This window comes from Apodemus sylvaticus, chromosome 9 (assembly GCF_947179515.1).
Source record: "Apodemus sylvaticus chromosome 9, mApoSyl1.1, whole genome shotgun sequence".
Lineage (NCBI taxonomy): Eukaryota > Metazoa > Chordata > Mammalia > Rodentia > Muridae > Apodemus > Apodemus sylvaticus.
The window spans coordinates 70,751,453-70,766,808 of record NC_067480.1 but is presented as its reverse complement, the minus strand read 5'-3'; the positions used below and the strand labels follow the sequence as shown (position 1 = coordinate 70,766,808).

The following is a 15,356-nucleotide window of genomic DNA, read 5'->3' as shown; positions in this document are numbered from 1 at the left end:
CTCGTCTTAAGAACCCAGGTTTTAAGTGTTTCTTTCATTTAGAAGCTGTAGGAGTAAGTAGGTGCGACAGGCGCTGCAGTGGATCCAACTTTTTTGGAGAAGGGACAGGAACCAGCTTTTGTGTGCAAAGCTATGAATGTAAACGGGAAAAGCAGTTCTCCCCTATCTAGTTCCCCCTTCTTTCCTCCCCGTCTCTCCCCTGTCTTCCCTCCCCACCCCACCCCCTTTTCCCAAAACTACATTTGGAGCCTGCCCATGTTTTTTCTTCCTCTGTTCACAAATGATTGAGTAGAAAGATCTTGTTGGCAGGAGAAGGATTTGCTCAGAGATAGAACATCAACGGGCATTGATGGAGACACTCAGCTGGAAAGACCCACTGCCTCCACCCCTTCATATGGCTCCCAGAGGAGACAACTTTAGGGTTCTTGGAAAGACTTCTTGCTGCCGAAGGTGCCAACTTGAGTAGCTACTACAGGGGTAGAAGCGACTATTCTGAACCATCAAGATGGCTCCACCAGTAACCCTGCCTGCTGCCTGCCTGGCAGCCTGGGAAGAGATCTGACTTCTCTGAGCTGTCCTCTGACCCCCACACATGTGCTCTGGCACACACACACACACACACACACACACACACACACACGTGATACCCCTACAGTAAGTAAAATAAATGGAATTTTAAAATGTTAAAAAAAAAAATCTATCTCCAGGTTCTTCCAGAACCCCATGGTTCTCCCTTCCAGGCTTTATAATCTCTTCACAATTATCTTTTTAATATACAAGTGCAAAATGGGTTATTTTAATCCTTTGGTAATTGTGTTTTCCTCTACCCTTGGGATGATAATGAGTTCAGTGAAGAAAAAAGCTACTGCATTTTCCAGTGACATTGATATCTGCTATACCTTGACTTTTGTATTTGTAAAACTGTCTAAGCTGGAACATCAATCTTTAAATTAGCCTGACTCGTTTCCTGAGTACGGCAGAGTTCAGATAGGGGTAGGGAGCTATGGAATATCATCCAATGGAGGCCTTCTGTCAGTTACATTTCATGCCAGCATTGGGCTATGGCAATGAGAGATCAGCTTTTTACAACAAGCTAAGATATGTACTTGCTTGATATATAGTAGAGTTCTGTGTCAGAGCTCTGGAAATGCAGAAATCTGGAAAAGTCTATCCATTAATTTCAAAGCACAACTTCTCCTAATATATAAAGTATATTTTCTTAATGATGGGGATATGTTCTCAGCTTCCACATCATCTGAACACTAGTTTCACACTTAAGGAAACCTAAAAAAGTATACTCCACTACACAGTGATTTTATAATATAAAAAGTTGAAAATACAGTCTTTGAACTGATTTAAATGTCATTGTGCAGAGTTAGTAGAGTCTCTGTAAAAATATATCTTGGGTTTGCTGGGCAGTGGGACTATCAAGAATTAATGCAGCTACCCAGGGTGGGGCTGCCTTAAAAGATTGGTAGCATTGACTTCGGCATGCACACGGGACATGTATCAGCAGCCTTCTACCGCAATCCTACTCTTCACAGCACAGAACACCAGCTTTAAGTGTCTGGAGGTAAACCGCCATTTTGTAATCTTCAAATTACAAATGACCAATGGAGCAAAGAGAGGAGTCTTCTCCAAGTCATCCCAGAGGGACCTAAGCTTCCTTATCTCCCCAAACTGTCCACATCTGCCTTCACATCCAAACCCTACATCCCCTGCTCTGATTTGAAGATTCCTTTACACTGTAGTCAGAAATCTACAAATGTCTCAGAATGACTTATCAAGACCTAATTAGTTGATTTTTTTTTCTTTCCATGGTGGGTGTGAAGACCTATGGTGATTTGACATTATAGTAGGTATGGCTTAAAGCCTAGCAAGTAAGAAGAGTAATAAAATTAATCACAACACAATAATTGGTTGTAAAGGCTATATTAATATTAGCCAAAATTGTGTATATCCTACTAGATTTTCACCTGTGCCATTTTTCTCCATGTAACAATTAACTAGAAAGAAAATATTATCTGAACATAAGTTGCCTCTAATTTCTGACTAAGCTCAATCCCTGGTAACTCTCTGGATGCCTGTGGTCACTCATATTTCTCCTCCTCTTCCAGGTCCAGTGTGCTACAGTACCTTCATTGCCTTAAGAAGGGTTGCATGGTTGCACAATTATTTACATGTTCAGTGTTTCCAGATTAAAACAGAGACACTCCCAGATAAATGAAAACATGTTTTATTTACAAGTCTGTACACTGTGTACACATAAAAATATACAAAAACGAAATACAAAATATTCAAGTGTTAAAATGTGTACAAACACTTTTAAAATGCGCTTCTTGGAAAACCTCAAGCCATTAATTAGTTTGAAGAGAACACATTTTGTTTTAAAAATTATCATACAAAAAATTCCCAAAGTCTTTAAAAAATTTCACTGGTTTCCAGTGGAAAGATTTTATACTTTATCTCGATCATAACAGGGTGTACTGTAAACTTAGATTTTAATGCTACTGTTGCACTTGTTTTGTTGAAATATATTTTTCAGAGAATCAGCACACGTTTCTTTCTTGAATCTTATAAAAGCCATGGGCAATCAACAAACTTTTCAAAATTCAGAGCTATATCATGCTTCTGACTAAATACTACACTAGAGTAATGATTCTCTGAATGGTACCTTTCAATATTTTGGTTACTGTTTATTAATATGGCCAAGATATGTAGAATATGAGTGTGTCTATAGTAAGGGCAGAAGACTGACTTATTTTTAGCAGAAGGACAGAAAATATTTGCTTCCTTCTCTTAAAAAAATTAGTGTTTTAATAATTAAAATAAAATTTATTGTAAAGCTCTCATTATAAAGATGAATGAAAAAGATAATAAAATCAACCGTGTGTAGATAAGTATATATACAATTATGTAACTATCTACATGCACATTTTATGTTAAGAATAAGAACTCCATCAACAGCTTTAATTCTTGAATGTCAGTACCTTAATCTTGGAGAGAATATGCCGTTTCTTTTCTTATTGAAGGCTCCATTCATTTAACCAAACAAGAGCTAGAAATTTCATTTTATTTTCTTGAGTTGCTTGAGAAATGTTTCACATTCACCAAGTATCTAAACATACCGAGTGAGAGAAATGTGGAAAAATCTCACAATGGAAATGTCCTGATATAAAAAGTGTGCTGAAATGCAGGCATAGTTTACCTAACTTATTTACGTCTAAACAGAGCTGCCTTGATCAGTCATGTAGCCATGGGGTAATATTTGACTATCAGAAAGTCAAACAGAAATTGGCAGTGTGATGGGACAGGTCTGGAGTATGTGTAGTCTAAGAAAATCTGGTGAAACTTAATCAAGCTGCTGATGCATACCAAAGTCTTTTGTCATATATAACTTGTGGGAAACTGATTTCACTTGATGCACTCAAAATGTGCCTAATCAATTCAGACTATGTGAATATGGTCAGCTGGCAACACAGGCTGAACTCTGTTCCAGCAGATGTACTGGTTCGTAAATACAACAGAGTAAGCCAGGCCCTTTGACATTCGAGTTTAAAAAACATTAATGATCACCCTTAGCACTACTTTTGTTCAGATATTATGGCTCCAATGACAGAGGACTACTGGAAAGTCCAGGTTGAGTGACTAAGGGGCCAGGAGGTCAAGACACAAGCACAGCGCCATTGCTAAATCAAAACATCTTGAGCTCAGAGACTAGGTAGACAGAGGCACAGCAATTCATATGTACTCAAGCCCCATATTTGCCCATTAAAACACATATGGTTACATGGAACTTGTGTTTGATCACCACTTGTCTTTACAGAATTTGCAACAAATGATGTGGTTGGCATAGTCAACTCCATGCCTACTATTATTGCACTGAGTTGTCTGTATTTAAGCATGTTCATTATACATTACCTTTTTGCCTTGTGTGAACAGCTAGAGACACAAGTTAGAGAGAATATTAGAGTGGCTGAATTATCATTTTTAGACAATGCTAGTGTTTTTGTAATAGGAACAACAATAATCACAACAAGAAATAGTGATATTTTTCTCAAAAGACAAAGGACTATGACATCTGTTAGTCTTCAGGGAACAAGTAGCACCCGGTGGTTTTTGGTGCCACCATGAGGATCTAACCAGAGTCTTTTCACAGAAGAGGTCAGACAGTTCTGGAAGAGCCAGAGCCCAGAGCCAGGAAGAAATGAGGTGGAAGGATAGTTAGGGTTGCTATTCCGAAGGTACGATTGGTTCACTTAAGGATAGCAAATGTAGTGTTGAAGTATTTAATCAATGTCTGGCAAATATTTCCAGTTGGGACTCATTTCATTAGCACAAGTAGCAGCCATCGTATTAGCCATCATCGTGTGAGCATCTGCTAAGCTATTTAAACTTTTAAATACAAGAGTGCTTAGCCAACAGCATATTAATATGTGCACCATATTTTCTGAATATTTAACAGACTCTGATTCCCACAAGTCTTTAGGGTCATAACAAATTCAAAAAGTTAATTCCACTTCCTTTATGCTCTTCAGTCTCTTTGTAACCCATGTAAATTGAGAGAAGCCTTTTAGAAGTACATGTGCAGCAACAGAATGATATTTAACAACCTTTGATGTGTTTTGTGGAGCTTTTGAATTTGAATATTTACACTGACCTCTAACCAAATTCTCAGGCCATCAAAGGACATTGTCATGAATAATAATTATGCCTGTAAGTGAATCCCCTTCAAGACTATAAAAATAAACCCACTGGTTATCATCATTTTAAAACTGCAAAAGCTGGAAGATATAGAAAGCTCCAAGGACCACAGGAGAAAATGCTCATCCCACATGAGTGGGGCCTCCTCTAGAGTTAGAGATGATTAGACATTCAGTATGGTGACAAGGCTGAGCTTTTATGAGATTACATGGTTGGACCTGGTTGAGTAGAAGATGACACTCAGTTGCTCAGAATGAGTTGTCAGCATGTATCTCATAACTGAAAGCTCAACTTTTCTCACTTCACTACTGTAGCAAGTCACTGAGGACATTTGCAGCCCTGCTTGAGCTCTGCAGGGGGCAATACCCAAACAGAAACTGGTGGCCTCTAAAAACCTTGCTTCCTCAGGAAATAATCAATAGGGTATTCCAGAACAAATATACAGTGAAACATTTCTTTTCCTACAATACTTTGATAGCCACACATTTTGCAAGGGGGGGGGTAGGCTTAATTAAACTGATATTGTCATTTTCAAAAAGTTTTAACTTAATTGTTAAAAAAAACAATTCTGTGCCTCCATCACATTCTTAGCATAAAACATACCTTCAAATACAAAGGTGGATTCCTAGCTGTTTATGCTTAAAACTGGACAACATTCAGGGCAAGAGGGTCAAGTTTCTAACAGTTGAGAAAAGCCTGTAGAACTTGTAAGAGCTTGTAAGAGCTTCCTATAGACCTGACAGGGAAGTGTGAATCCCATGCAGCTCAGAGTACATGCTTTGAAGCTATTCTTTATAGCTTGAAAGGAACAAGGGTGTCCTCTGGCTGATCTGCAAGGATGCAGTAACTGTCCAGCATGTCTCTGGCTATATGAGAGCTACAGAATGATCTGAAGGCCAGGAATATAAAGTTGAGAAGCCAGGGTAGGGACACCTGACCAGTGATAATCCTGCACACACCACCTGTGTGCGCTAAATGTGGCTGGCCAGGAACAGTATGCTGCAGGCCGATGAAGGGACTGTTCTTTGCTGCCAGCAGAAGTTTCCTTTGATTTCTTAGATTGCTTGGTATGGACGATTTTTATTTTTGTAAGTGTGGCTTGGTTCTCAGTTGTAACATTCAGAGAACACTGCGAATCAAAGCTGTGAAGCTGCTGTTGAAAATCATGTGCCTGACAGAATACATGAAGAAATGTCAAACATATCTGAGTGAGAATTCAGACAGTCAGCATAGCTTCCAGGATGCTTAATGAGAAATGGATGTATAAGTGATTGTTAGCTACAGGAATGTCTAGATGAAAACAGCATCATCAGTAGTATCATCCCCAAATGTGGCTGGAACCAACTGTGATAAAAGTGCCCCTGCTGTAGAGGTTAACATGTTTAGAGGTATCATGCCCATAAGTAAAAATCTGTTTTCTATGTACCTTGTTTTGGCTTCTTTCTTGGGTGGTTTTAAAATTCCATTTCTATATTCATAGCAGTAATAGTTACCCAATGGCTTAGACTAGAAATAATTCTCATGGGCACTAAGTTACAGTTAAAGACAATATATTGTCTAAATCTATCTTCAAGTATTTTTTGTGACTTTGAGGACAACAGTAGTACCTTATTGCACATCAGTTCCCACGAGTTCCATTTTAAGAGTGTGTATTGTTGGGGCTGGTTACTGGGCACTGAAGGGTCCGGAAGCCTGGCAGGACTACCTTGCCTTTGCGATGCAGATCTGCCTGGGTGCCTGTGTTAAGGCGCTGCACCAGGAGCTTTTCATACAGCAGTGGGTGGTAAGCCCCCAAGGTGCAGGCTGCGTCGTAGTACAGCTCGTGGTAGTGGCAAAGCTCTGTCTGTCGGACAGATGGGATGTACTCATACACGTGCACCTCTTTGCACATGGACATCATGATGAGGATTCCTGATAAGGAAGGAAATGAAAATATAGTAAGTAACTCAAAAAAGGGTAAATTTTTGTGGTTTTATTGGTTTTATTTACTTACTTATTCATTTTGGTACTAGAGTTGTGGTGACTGACTGTGGTGAGAAACACTTTACATTTGCAGTGTTACAGTTTCCATTATAAAGAGTGGTTAATGGGTAAATGACTATATAAAGGTATAATCCTGCATGTATCCATTCATTTATTCAGTTGTTACCCTCTTGTGTTACAATGGATTGTTAAGGCACATAACAGATAGCACAAAAATCTGAATATCAAAATTTATTAGAAATTGAATATAAACTACTCTTCAATGGTTCTAAAACAGAATGCTATAGTGAAACAGCTCTATACAATGGTATTAAGATGTAGACTTTAAGATTTATATTATCAAAGTTATGTTTTCCAGTCCTATCTGAGGGGCTATACTTATAGTTTGGATTACTTTTGAGCAAAAGGACTGTTTGAGCCCAGGATTTTGAGGCAAACTTGTATAATATAGGAGTATAGTAAGTGAGAAAACCGGCTGGGTTACAACAATGATGAGTAAGTTTTAATTCTCATGAAGGCTGTCATTACTGACACTGTTTCCAGTGTACAACTGCAAAATCCTAAATTATGTTGTCACTCTTCATTCAGGCTAGCTTTTCTTTTCTTTTCTTTTCCTTTGTTTTCTTTTCTTTTCCTCTCTTTCCTTTTTTCACCACCATCATTAAAAATTTAAGTTAGAGCCTCAATATGTAGTGAAGATTAATCTTGAACTTGAGATCCTCCTGCCTCAAGTGCTGAAATTCTGGAATTAGAAGTATGTGAATCTGTGTCATGTCAACTTTAAACTTTAAAAATGTATACTTAACCCACTATCAGAAAGTGATATCCTTACTTATTATGAAAAAATATAAAGTCATGCTGTTTCTAGTATATCTATCTTGTCCTTTAGACTGTCATAGCTTCCAAGAAATTAATCAAATATAGACCACAGAAACTTAAAACCAAGGCAAGGAGTAGCCTAAGGAAAAGTCTGGGTTTGTCTCCACCAAAAGAAAACACAAGTAACTTTCCATTTTCAAATAAGCAGCCTACAGATTGGGAAAAAGTCTTCACTAACCCTACATCCAATAGAGGAATAATGTCCAAATATATAAAGTGCTCAAGAAGCTAATCACCAAAATACCAAATAACCCAATCAAAACATGAAACATAGAACTAAAACGAGAATTAACCACAGAGAAATCTTGAATGACTAAGAAGCACTCAAAGAAATGTTCAAAGGCCTTAGTGACCAGAGAAATGCAAATCAAAATGACACTGAGATTCTACCTTATACCCATCAGAATGACTGAGGTCAAAACCTCAGGTGATAACACATGTTGCCAAGGAGGAGGAGAAACAGAAACACTCCTCCATTGCTGGTAGAATTGCAAACTAATACAACCACTTTGAAAATCAATCTGGAGGTTCCTCTGAAAACTGGAAATAGATCTACTTGAAGACACAGCAATACCACTCTTGGGAATATACACAAAAGATGCCCCACCATGCCACAGGGGCGTGTATTCCACTATGTTCATAGCAGCCTTATTTGTGATAGCCAAAAGATGGAAACAACCCAGATGTCCCACTACAGAAGAATGGATACAGAAAATATGGTTCATTTACCCAATGGAATACTACTCAGCTATTAAGAATGAGGACATCCTAAGTTTTGCAGGCAAATGGATGGAACTAGAAAATATCATCCTGAGTGAGGTAACTCAGATCCAAAGGACATGCATGTTATGCACTCATAACTATATTATGTTTGTCTAATAGGTGGCTAATAGCCAAAAAATAAATGTACAGAATACCCAAAATGCAGTCTACAGAACTCAAAAAGGTCAACAAGCTGAAGTGCCCAAGTAAGGACACCTCAGTTCAACTTGGGAGGGAAAAGAAAGCAATCACAAGTTGGGAGAAAGGGAGGGATCTGGGAGGGAAAGGAGACAGGGGTGTTGGGGAAGAGGAGAACATGATCTGGTATTGGGTGGGGGGAAAGGACTGAAGCCCTGAGGGCCAGCAGAAAGCATTAATGGAAACTGGAAGCTTTGGGAGGTAGGATGTTCAGGGGACCCTCTAGAATGTACCAGAAACCTGGGAGGTGAGAGACTCTCAGTACTCAAAGCGAGGGACTTTAGATGACATGCTTTATAGTGGGGAGAGGGAACTTGCAGAGCCTATTTGTAGCAGAAAGACAGGGCATTGAGTGAGGGATGGGGTTGCTATCTTACAGAAAAAACTCTGACCCATAATTGTCCCTGTCTGAAAGAACTGCAGGGATGGAAATGGAGAGAAGTCTGAGGAAAAGAAGGTCCATCAACAGGCCCAAAGTGGGATACAGCACAAGGGACACCACAAGGTCTGACACTATTACTGAGGTTATAGAGCACTCAGAAAATGGGACAGGATGTATCCTGACTGCTGTCTGAAAGACTCAACAAGCAGCTGAGTCAGATGCAAATATTTGCACCCAACCAATAGACAGAAGCTGCTGACCCTTGTGGTTGAGCTAGGAAAAAGCCGGAAGAAGCTGAGGAGGACGGCGACCTTGTAGAATGATCAGCAGCTCAATTAACCTGGGCTCCTAAGATCTCTCAGACACTGGACCACCAAGCAGGCAGCCTACACCTGCTGAAATGAGGCCTCAACACATATACAGCAGAAGATGACCAGGTCTGGGTTCAGAATGAGAAGATGCACCTAACCCTCAAGAGACTGGAGGCCCCAAGGTGTTTCCAGGTCTGACGGGGTGGGGTTTGGGGGTGGGAACACCCTCATGGAGATAGGGGGCAGAAGGAGGTGTGGGATGTGGAAAAGTTGGAGTGTGGAGCAGGAGGAGAATAAAATCTGGAATACAAAAAAATAAATAGGTAAAAGGAAGGAATATAAAAATAATGATCCCAAATTAAAAAAAAAAATCTGTATGAGTAAGACTAAAAAAATGATAAAGAAATCTGCTTTTGTCAAGAGGGATCTAGGAGCTGATGGTGAAGTGGTTTACTGGTAGGCAAGGGGTAGAGAGACAAGAAAGCTATCCATTCACAGATAATTAAATCCTTCATTCCTTGTAAATTGTGCACCTCTCCGCCTTGTGCAATATCTGCAGGTGAATTCTTCCTAAGTCTATAGCACTGGAATGGTGTGGGTTCTCTAGGCTATATTTTACTTCTGCTTTAGTTACTTTCTACTTGCTACTCAATCATTCACATGTTATGCTAGAATGTCTTCTCATTAGTGATTAATACCCAATCAACACTTCATATTCTAGGATTTCTTATTTATGGATACGACGAGAAATCTTCAGAAAGAAAAAGTCTGTATTGAAAATATGCAGACCTATTTTCCTATTTTCTTATTATCTCCTACAAGATGCAGTATAAGGGCTGTGTATATACCATCTATTGTATTAGTAATTACAAGAAATCTAGAGATGATTAAAATATATGGATGGAATTGGAGTTTTCTTGCAAATAATATAACATTTTATATCTAGAACTTGAGTTCCTGTGTTTTGGTGTCCAGGGTATCCTGTAAACTCTTCCACAGATATTGAGGGACATTTGTGCTGAGGTTTCCATAGTTTCATTCATACTAGGGCACCTTATAACCTTTCAGTTAGTCACCATCCAAAGGGCCTTTTAAAATTGCGTGTGTGTGTGTGTGTGTGTGTGTGTATGTGTGTGTGTGTGTGTATGTGTGTGTATACACATGAGTCCAGGTGCTTTCAGAGGTTAAGGGTATTGAATTCCCTATAGCTAAAGTTATGTGTGATTGTGAGCCTCCATTTGTTAGGGCTAGGAATCAAAGTTTGGTCCTTTGGAAGAGCCATTCATGTTCTTAACCACTAAGCTATTTCTCTAGCTCCACATCTTTTGTTCTTAAAGTGGATAGCTTCTTTAGTAAAAATATGATATGCTAGATTAATATACATGCGATGCTGAGCCCATATCAAACTTGTACACTAATATAGCTGGAGTGAGTAATAGATACATCTGGAGGCTGGTTTAAGACACAAATCTTTGAAAGAATGGCTGTGAAGGGTCTCTGAGTACTCCTGGTAAGAAGGGAACACTCTGTGTTGGCAGCTAGACAAGAATTGAACAGATGCCTGACTCAGGAAGGAATGACTATACGCACTTTCTGGATACATTCCTGCTGTTGTTTCAGTCAAGGAAGAGATTAAACAGACGCCCTTTAACAGAGCGTATTCTGGGGAAAACATCATTCTTTTTGCTAGTTGACTGCTTCACTTTAATTCTTATCTCTGTTAAACATGGAGTATTTATTTTGTTCTCAGCCTAAGCAAAAACTTATACTTTAATATAATAAGTTGTAGAGTTTTAGTATTTTCTCAAGTAAACTCTTTATATCTTAAAATAACTCCAAGACCCCCAGAAACAGAAAAACTGGTCAGTTTGTTCAAAACTGCAAAACTAAAGGTAGATAGAGGCTTTGCTAGTATGAGTATCTGTCCTGAGTTACCTGCATAATCCCGTCTGAATTCTGCCTATTAGAAATTTAACAAAAAGCTTTTCCATTTCATTCTGCATTCTCATGTGAACTTGTGGCTTCCTGGGACTACTAACCCAGGGTGTCCTAGAATTCAAGTCATTACCAGTCTTCCCAATGTATGTGTGTGTGTGTGTTGGGGGGAGATGTGTAGCAGTCAGCTGAACTATGGATATTGTAATTAGTGTGGAAGTACTTTCAAGGAGAAAGATATAGTAACTAACAGTACACCAGATATATGTGAAAAGAGGGATGAGAGACTTAATATCCAGGAAAAAAAAGATTATTCCTTAATACCTTAATAATTTAGTCTTCTGACAATCATCAGAGACTTTATTTTTCTTTTAGTCTTTTAGCTTTTTTAAGGCCATTGTTAATACCTAAACTTAGATTCCAGACTTGGTCATAGAATAAATATTGAAAATATTAATAACATGTTTAAATTCATATATCATCTCCCCAAATTACTAGTCCATAGTGTAGTTTGCAGAAGGAATTAGTGAGACATCAGTGATAGAAGACAGCTCTACATAGATCAAAGAATGTGTATTAGGACAGGGCATTGTAAATAAAGACTGAAGATAAGCAGATCAGAACTGGAAGGACAAAGTCTCTGGAGTGCTGTTGAAGACTACTTTCCAATAAATATCCAAATGTATAAGGGCAGGTACCATGCAAATCATTAGAGCTTCAGAGATATGCCTTTAAACAAACTAAAAAACTCGTATTTACATGCAAAGATGGGGTTAAGCCCCTTTGTAGGATGACTTGGAAAAGTGTCCCAATATTATACTGAGAATAATATTTGATTTTCTCTTGAAACCTGTTGGTAGTGCTGTGACGACTTAAGCATTTACAAATCATGTCAGAGTAACAGCACTGGGCTCCTTTGACCTCTGACTTACTAGAGAAAGTTAGTCACTCATACAACTCTACAGCTGATGATTCAAAAGGAAACACAAGGATCCACTGTATTACAGCAAAGAATACAAATACAAAGAATACAAAAGAAAATCTCAGGGAAATAGAGAGCCAAGCATCTGTCACTGTCACACAGGATGTTCTTCACTATCCCAGCAGCAAGTGTGACTGCTGAGGACTGAGGGCATCCCCCTGAAATTCCTCTTTTGAGATACTCATTCTCAGTTTGATGGTGGCAGAGTAACATATGCTAATATGTTAGCATATTATAAAGGTTGAGTTTTCATTAATGGCAAGAGTGACTTTTAATACACAGCAAAAAAGGAGGATTTATCCCCATTATCATGTGCATATACAAGACAAAGGCAGGAAGGAAGCCCTCACCAGGAAATTCACTATTCAGAACAGTGAGTGATCTTGTACTGTAGGACCTTGTAGGACAGTCTGTAGCCTGGTTGAACAGGCCCACCCCAGAGACCCAGTAGAACATTCTACAAGGGACGGAACCATGAGCTATGCCCCCAGACTGCTGACTCCTCAACTCCATAAACCTGTGGCCATCAGTCACGCCCCAGGCCCCTAGTGTTATGGCTGGACTCCACTCCTACAGTCACCTGGCTACAGCCAGGCTTTCTCCGCCCCATGGTTACCTGGCAAAAGCCTACTATAAAAGAAGGCTTCTTGCCCCTCCCCGCTCTCTGGCCTCTTATCTCTCTATTTTTTCCCTTTTCCACGTGGTTATGGCCATCTCTCATCTCTCTATCTTTTCTTTTTCTCTTTATTCCTCTATCTTCTTTTCTCTTTCTATTTTTCTAATAATAAAACATTAAAACTATAAACTGTCTCTTCTGATCAAAACCCGCCTGGTAATAACATGGAGCAGGCCTCAATGTTTCCAGCCAGCAGGGAAGGACCCAGCCTCCTCTCAACTAAGCAGCTTCTTCTACCGTGCAAATGGCCCCGCCTTCATGCTAGCCAGGCAGCTCCTCTACAGGTACTCTGGGAGACCCCTGCCCCTATCTTGGTGCGGTGAGCAGTCCTGCCAGTGTCCCCTATCCCCCCAGGTGGGCTCCGCCTGCCAGAGTTCTATGGGGAACCTGTTGCTGCCACCCCCACTCTCTTTTTTTCCCCACATTGTATTTTTCCTTTCAGAATTATGGCAGAGACACTTCATGTTCCCTTGGGAACAGACACCATGGCATTTCTGTTCCAACAAGGTGAACTGATAGAGAGGTAGCACTGCATCTGGAATGCTAACTAGGGAGGCATGTTAAATGCTTGGAATTCAGGGATTTGTTGGAAGTGGGTCACCACAGGTCTCTGCTTGACATGTTCCAAATTTTCAAACTTACCAAAGGAAAGCAAGAGTTACCCAGGACCATAACAGGCTCACAAACTCAATGGGTAACATTCTACCCTAAGCCCAAGTTCTTAGGTTGCAGTCAAAAATAAACAGGTACACCTTCCTGGACATTTTTTGAGTACAGATAACATAGACATTAAATTCAAATATCACTTTGTAACCATTTCCCTACACCAGACTGATATCGGAAATTCCTATTTGGTTATGCTAAAATGTTATTGATTTCATTTTTTCTTCTTTTTTTCTGATAAGGTGAATGTAAAAATAATTGAAGAGCAAAAAAATAAAAAACAAAACAATAACAAAACAGAAGAACAAAAAAGAAGCCAACTTCTCTAGTTTGACTAGTATTAAACAATTCTGTAGCCACTAACGTCTTTAAAGTACTTAAAGAATGCTTCTATTAAATAATGTTGTTTACCAACTACCACATTTTAGCTTCCTTTATAACTCATAGAAGTCTTATTGGTTTCAGTTGGAGCTGGACAAGTAACTAAATGGTTTTTATGTATTTTCCCAAGCTAATCAAATGAGTATGTGTCCAGCTGCTTAAAATCTTTAAAAAAATTTCAACTCATGATTTTATTTATACAGCCAAGTTTATTTTTCAGATAACTCCTCATGAAGGATTCATCTGAACAAAAAATATTAATAAGTTCTAGAAAGTTATGACTCAAGTGGCATTCATTTGCCAAACTGTATGGTATTTAATATTGTATATAGCAATGAAATTATTATACCAATTAAAAAGCATTATAAACAGTCTTAATAAAATGACATGTTACGTGACTCAGCATAATGAGCAGATGGGTACTTATTGCTTTGAAAGCTGAACCAAAGGCAAAATCAACACTATATCCATATTATATCAAGCTCTGAAAGAATGAGGTGCTATCTAGAAAGCCTCATGGGCATGACACATTACACATGATACACTACAAAAATGAGGCAGTCCATGGGCATGCATAAATACATGTAACACATTACATGTGTTACATCAAAAAGTGTGATGGCATATACACGTGATAAATTGTAGGAGAGTCAGACAGTCCTGTGGGCATGCATGCATGCATGTGTGGTACATTATGGAACTCAGGTAACCACTTAGCACAAAGCAGAATTTGATTCAACAAAAATCATGCTGCATTTACTTGGCAGAATATTGAACACTGACAAACTCTTGTTATAAACTTCTTTTCAAATAGCAAAATGAGCTATTAGTATGAAATACCAAAATGATAAGTAACATTAAAATCAGTTTAAGACAGTTTAACACTTCCATGTAAATCATTAAGAATGTCTGATTATGACCAACAGGACAAGGGATACACAGTCTAAATGGGTAGAGAGCATGAACAGGGTTGGGGTACTGAAACATGACAGGATAAATGAAATTTTACACCTGTTTTGTGAATCTGTCCATATATTCAATCATGAAAAGGAGCACTTAACAGGTATACATCTTATTTCTTCAAGAGAACAAATGACTTTGAAAGCAAATATACAGAATATATCTGCAATTAAAAGTCATTAGAAACATCATTTGTATAATAAGAAAGTAGTTTAAGGTCTGCTTCAGGATCTGAACAGCCTGGGCCACAGCACTCGGTCTCCAGGAAGTGCAAGAGGCCTGGTGTGTACCCGGAGGCAGACTGGGAGCGCACAGCTTGCTCCAGCAGCACCTAGCTTAGGTTCGAGTTCTGAGGCCTCTGGCTGGAGCCTTCAGATCTCTGCTTTGGGATCCAGAATAGCCTGGGCTGCAACACCACAGCTCCAGGTCCTGCAAGAGGCCAGAGGGGCACCCAGGAGGCCGGCTGGGAGGAGTCAGTGTGCTCTGGTGTGTCCAGCAGGCCCTGGTGGGAGCCTTCAGGTGTCTGCTTCAGGATCTGAA

General features: G+C 39.2%; 1 protein-coding gene across 1 annotated transcript in view; it reads right to left on the bottom strand.

Annotated features, from left to right (window-relative positions):
* Positions 1 to 2,447: 2,447 nt before the first annotated feature.
* The window catches only part of St6gal2 (ST6 beta-galactoside alpha-2,6-sialyltransferase 2), a 95,828-nt gene continuing 82,919 nt past the window's right edge, over positions 2,448 to 15,356 (bottom strand). Inside the window, exon 7 of the mRNA XM_052192319.1 lies at positions 2,448 to 6,615. Within this exon, the coding sequence (XP_052048279.1) occupies positions 6,344 to 6,615 (272 nt within the window). The 3' untranslated portion in view covers positions 2,448 to 6,343. The remainder of the gene's footprint in view (positions 6,616 to 15,356) is intronic.